At 46.1% G+C, this 5,334-nt stretch overlaps 1 protein-coding gene across 1 annotated transcript in view; it reads left to right on the top strand.

Moving 5' to 3' along the window:
* Hoxd9 (homeobox D9) overlaps positions 1–1,425 on the top strand; it is a 4,989-nt gene extending 3,564 nt beyond the window's left edge. The window contains exons 3-4 of the mRNA XM_033756362.1: positions 3–122; positions 469–1,425. Of these exons, the coding sequence (XP_033612253.1) occupies positions 3–122; positions 469–710 (362 nt within the window). The 3' untranslated portion in view covers positions 711–1,425. The remainder of the gene's footprint in view (positions 1–2; positions 123–468) is intronic.
* Positions 1,426–5,334: the final 3,909 nt, after the last annotated feature.

Here is a 5,334-nt window from a genome sequence, read left to right as displayed (position 1 = left end):
AGGGCCTGGTGCAGGCGGCTCCTCGGAGCCCTCGGCTTGCAGCGATCACCCGAGCCCAGGCTGCCCGCTGAAGGAGGAGGAGAAGCAGCATCCACAGGCTCCGCAGCAGCAACTTGACCCAAGTAAGTGCAAAAGAAATTGCCCCCTGATTTATTGCTGAAACCTGTAAGGCTCGAATGTGCAAAACTGATAGTTTTACTAACCTATAAAAACGTCTAGACGCCTACCCAAGCCTAGGCAAGCAACATGCATCCATAAAAAACCTTCCCATAACCACCTACCCTAGGCGCGCGGTTTGTACGGTAAACAGAGTGCGGGCATTAAGGCTTTTTATGATAATTCCCCCCAAGTTGTGAAAAGCGGCCATCCTTACTGAAATTAATTTAACGACCTCTCTTCCCCACCCTGTTCTCTTTTCCTGCTTCTCCTCCGCCCTTGCTCCCCTTCTGAAAACCCCTCTCTTCGTAGACAACCCCGCAGCGAACTGGATCCATGCTCGCTCTACCCGGAAAAAGCGCTGTCCCTACACCAAATACCAGACGCTTGAGCTGGAGAAGGAATTCCTCTTCAACATGTACCTCACCCGGGACCGGCGCTACGAGGTGGCCAGGATTCTGAACCTCACAGAGAGACAGGTCAAAATATGGTTCCAGAACCGTAGGATGAAAATGAAAAAGATGAGCAAGGAGAAATGCCCAAAAGGAGACTGACCCAGCGCAGTACCCGTACCGAAGGAGCGCTCAGAGGCAGCGGGGGTTTTTCTTTGTGGGTGCTTGATTTCCAAAAACTCTCCAGCGACTCAGACTTTTTTTTTCTTTATTATGTAGAAGTGACTGTGTGGTTGGTCTCTGTGAGGTATCTGGGGGACTCTGTATTTGCTCGCTTATGTGTTGGAGAAACCAAATGGCTTCAGGGTTTCGCCTATCCCACTCCTTTTCCTGCTCCATTGATTCCTTAGGAAATGCTATATTTTGTGAGTGCACGCTGGTTTAAGGAGCCCTCTTCTGTGTAAATGTCTCCCATGTTTCCAAAATGTGCTGTAGCTTAGTCCCCAACCCCTCAGCACTGCCCCAGCAGGGCCAAGTGTAACCCCAATTCTGGGAATCTGAAGGCAGAGGGAGACAATGTGGACATCCCTGCTGCTTGCCCAAGTGCAAGCCCAGTTGGGTGGGCCACCGGTTTCCAAAGCCCGCTTTCCTCAGGGATCCCGCAGGCCTTCCACTGAGACCTCGAGTGAGGCCTAGAGAGGAGTCTAGGGCCTCAGGTGGGTAATGGTTTGTCCTGAGTGTGTTGGAGAAGCTGCTTTCTCCCCGGGAGGGTTGGGATCGAATGGGCAGCCTGGTGGTGACCATCCCGGTTCCTGCCTAAGGACCAGTTGTAAATGTTACCGCTTCCTAACAATAAATGCTGATCTGATCAAACGGAGCCCAGACACGGGTCCTGAAGTTGTGTGCCTACTATCTCTTCTTTCTGCAAAATATCACTCTCCTGAGAATTCTCCCTTGCCCATAGGCAGGGAGACATTGCTAAATACAGGGGACCCTTCTACCTCGAAAGTCTTTCCCTTTGTGTGGGCAGACTTGGCCTCAAGCACACCCCCTGGTGTGGGGGTCTTGGTGCCTCCCCATGTGGTAATATTGCCGGGCTGCAGTGAACCCTGCCCGCCGCTCTCAGGGTTGGCCTGGCAGCAGTGCACAATGGAGCAGGCGGCCCCAGGAACCAGGCACCCTCTTTTGCTTTGGCTTCAGCACACCATACCCCATGCCTTCTATGGCTGCAGGGAGCTACTGACTGCAGTTTTCAAACAAGGGAAAGGCCACTTCTGCACTCTGGAGTAACTCTCCCACTTGTCTCAGGGCTAGCTGGCTCCAGAGGTCCAGGCTGGCGAGGTTGTGAGCTTCCACTTCTCCCCACCAGAGCACCAAAGTGATCCAGTGATCAAAATGGTCAAGGTATTCCTGGCCGGCCACCCTCAACCCACCGCCCCTCTCCCTCCACCCAGTTTCAGTGTGTGTTTAGCCCCCAGCTTGGCCCTCTGAGGTCCACTTTCAGAGGCTGAAATGAAGGTCATTGTAAGCAAGGGTTCAGGCAGAGCACAGCCTTTGCAGGCCCTAGAGGAGGCATTGGCTCCGGTTGGCCTGGGCTGGGCGGAAGGCGGGGGAGGTGGCAGAGATCTTGGGGATCCTGATGAAAGAGGGGACTCAAAGAAAAAGCAGAGGGGGGCTGGGAGGGAAAGCCAAGGCCCAGATCTGGCAGAAGGTGCTTCGTACCCCCACCCCTGTGGACCGCCAGATACCTAGAGCTCTTTGAAAACAGGAAGAGCCAAGGTGTCATAAAGCCATCCAGCCGGCGAGACGTCTGGGGGTAATGAGTTTACAACAGGCCAGGCACTTTTGCTTTGAAACCATCTCATTTTGATGTTTGTGAGGGGAAAGGAAAAATGCAGACAAAACTGGGTCTTAAAATCTGGACAATAAAAATATAAACAAGACTGCACTGGACAAAAAAGGCAGGGGCTTGGAAGCCCAGGGTGAGGTGTGAAACCCTAGGAAGTAAAGTGAGAAGTAGGAAGGAGGGGATGTATTTCTAATTTTTTTTTAATGGGCTGAGCATTAGGTGTAGCCTGCAGAGGTTGGTGGCTCCTTCTATTTTGGCTATGCTCACATATAGCTGTTTCTTTAACAAAACAAAACACAACACAAAAAAACACCCCGTTATTTGAAGTAAGGAAGTTACTGAAGCCTCCCAGAATCAATAACCTTTTCACAAAAAATATCTGGCACTCTAAACTTCACTACAAAACACTGGAATTTATATCTATTTACTTATTAAATATGCAGTCATTAACACCTGAACTGGCAGAAAGCATTTTTGGAAATTAGAAAAAAAATTAAGCAGAAAACATAACATGATTGAATAATCTTTGCTTTTAAAAAAATCCAAGTACAATACTTAGTCAATCCAGTTCAGTCTGACTTTTCATATAAAAATTTAAAATCTCATTTATTGTCTGTAGAAATTTGAACGTATGCAAACCCAATGGGGACTTTCCAGATAGAATTCCGAGATCAGCACAACGCTTTTAATTTGGCTTCAATCCCCCAAATTGCCCAGCTAAATGGACTTAAGATATAAAAATTAAAAAGTTAAAATACCAAATATTTATAATTTGATGCCAAAAGATAACGGTTTTAAGAGAAAAATATAACGTTTGACTTCTATAATTTCTTAGTTGTTGAAATGCCTGGCTCCTTTGGGGGAAAAAAAGCCTTTTGGCAATTGATAGTTTTAAAAGTTGTGATTTTTGTTAAATCTAGCCTGTACTATAATTCTTATAAAAGGTACAGATGGGCTATTACAAAATGGGAACCTACTGTGTCTGGCAAAAGACTGGAGCTTTTGGCAAAGACACTACTGGAAGCTCTTGGGAACACAAATGAGAATATACTTAGCATTCAGGACCCTCCCTTTGTTGTACTTGTCTTGTTGACAATCAAAAAGATGAAGCATTATTAGTGTCAGCGGTCCAAGCCCCAGTCAAATAGAAACACAAGATTAGAATTTGTTTGAGATGAATAAAAAGGATGTTACTCGGTCCGCTCGAGTTGACATTTGGCCACTAGAGGGCGCTGTTGCTCCACTTTCTGATCGCCTAAAGCTGGCGTTGCGGCCGAGGAAGGTTTTGATTAAAAATATTTACAATCTTATTTTTAATCCCAAATTAGGATAAATTTAACCAAAAATAAACAGTGTTCATGATTAAATTCCCCAGCCATGTTGGTTAGGCATAACATTTTGGCTCAGTCAGGATTTCAGAAAAATTGAACTATGGACACAGTTGAAACTATAAAAGGTTATGGTAAATTAATGCATTCTATCAAAACGGAGACGTGAAAGCACAGACCTTTATTCACGAAGTGAACCGCGCTCTCTTTCTATTCAAATTATGCATAGAATCCTTAAATAAATTTAAAAGTATTTTGTCCCAAGAGGAAATGTTGTGTTGTAATGTTTTCTAAATTAGGCCTGAATGTGCAGAAGTGAATTTTGTAGTGTTCCTGTCCCCTCCATGCCATCCTCCTCTGTCCTCAGGAGTCACTCAGTTCTAAAAAGTGCTTTGTGTCACTGAGATTCAGTTTCTTCTCTTTTTTCCCATTCTGTTCCCAAACCCATTCATTTATCCAGGTTTCAAAACGCAAGCATACAAACACACACACACACACACACACACACACACACACACACACAGTGAAATAAAGGCACAACTACAAAGTTTTATTTAAAATAATAATTTAATTGGGTATTTTACAAGATTGAAGTATCAATCCTGTCAGAAACAGTTCCTTCTTTTTTGAATTTACAGGAAGCTACCTGGCGATGATAATCTAATCGGCAGTTCTAAAAGAGAAAATTAGAAAAACAGGCTTGCCCTCCAACCACCCCTGTAACAAAAAATCTTCTGCATTCTTGACTAGTTTAAAATTTCAATAAAGCACGGAGTTATCGGTTATCATCTCCAGGTTTGCTAATAATCCGTTTACGTTTACCATTGACATCCATCCTCTGTAGAAACAATATTATTTTGCCATGCCTTTCAATCCATCTTATTTTTTTCCATCTGTAAAAATGACTAAGATCCAGACGAACCTCAGGATCATGCTCACAGGCTAGGCCAACCAACGCGGAATGCGGGGTAGTTGAAATCGCTGGCCTGTGGAATTTCTGAGGTTGTTTGGAGGCTTTTGAGGCCGTCTGGGATTTTTCAGAAATTTGCATTTGGTGTGGAGTGTTTAGCGGGAGCATCCTCTCAGGGTGGCTGGTGATGGGGTGGGTGACTTGGAGGTCTGTTCTCAAGGCCATTGGCCCTGATGTCCTCAGGATACTGGATTATCTCAAAGAAAAATGGGACTCAGCACCCAGAGAACCCAAGAAAAAGGGCAAGTAGGCGAGAAGGGCAAAGACCATACACAGACAGCAGAGACTTATTACATTTATTGGACATAAAAAGGGGAGAAAAGGGGAAAAGAAAGGTGTTGGGAGGTGGTTGGGTGGTGTAACCCCAGCCATCTCAGAGCTGCTAAAATCGAGAAATCCCGCGGATTCACGCTCGTCTTGCCCACATCTCTTGCTCATCCCTCACATTCTTTTCTTTTGTGGAAACTAGTAAATTTAAACTGAAGCCTTGGCCCACCCTAGGCAGTCACTACTCGGGCCTGGCAGATGAACTAAAATCCTGGGCAGAACGCAGGGCTGCCTGCAACCGCCTGGAACCGGCGCGATCCCAACGCCGGCCGGCCCCGAGGTTCGAGGGGGACTCGCCGGTGCCGCCCCCGC

Source organism: Fukomys damarensis, unplaced genomic scaffold (genome assembly GCF_012274545.1).
Source record: "Fukomys damarensis isolate Sample0158 unplaced genomic scaffold, DMR_v1.0_HiC HiC_scaffold_26, whole genome shotgun sequence".
NCBI classification, from domain to species: Eukaryota; Metazoa; Chordata; class Mammalia; order Rodentia; family Bathyergidae; genus Fukomys; species Fukomys damarensis.
This window is presented reverse-complemented; position numbering and strand designations above follow the sequence as displayed.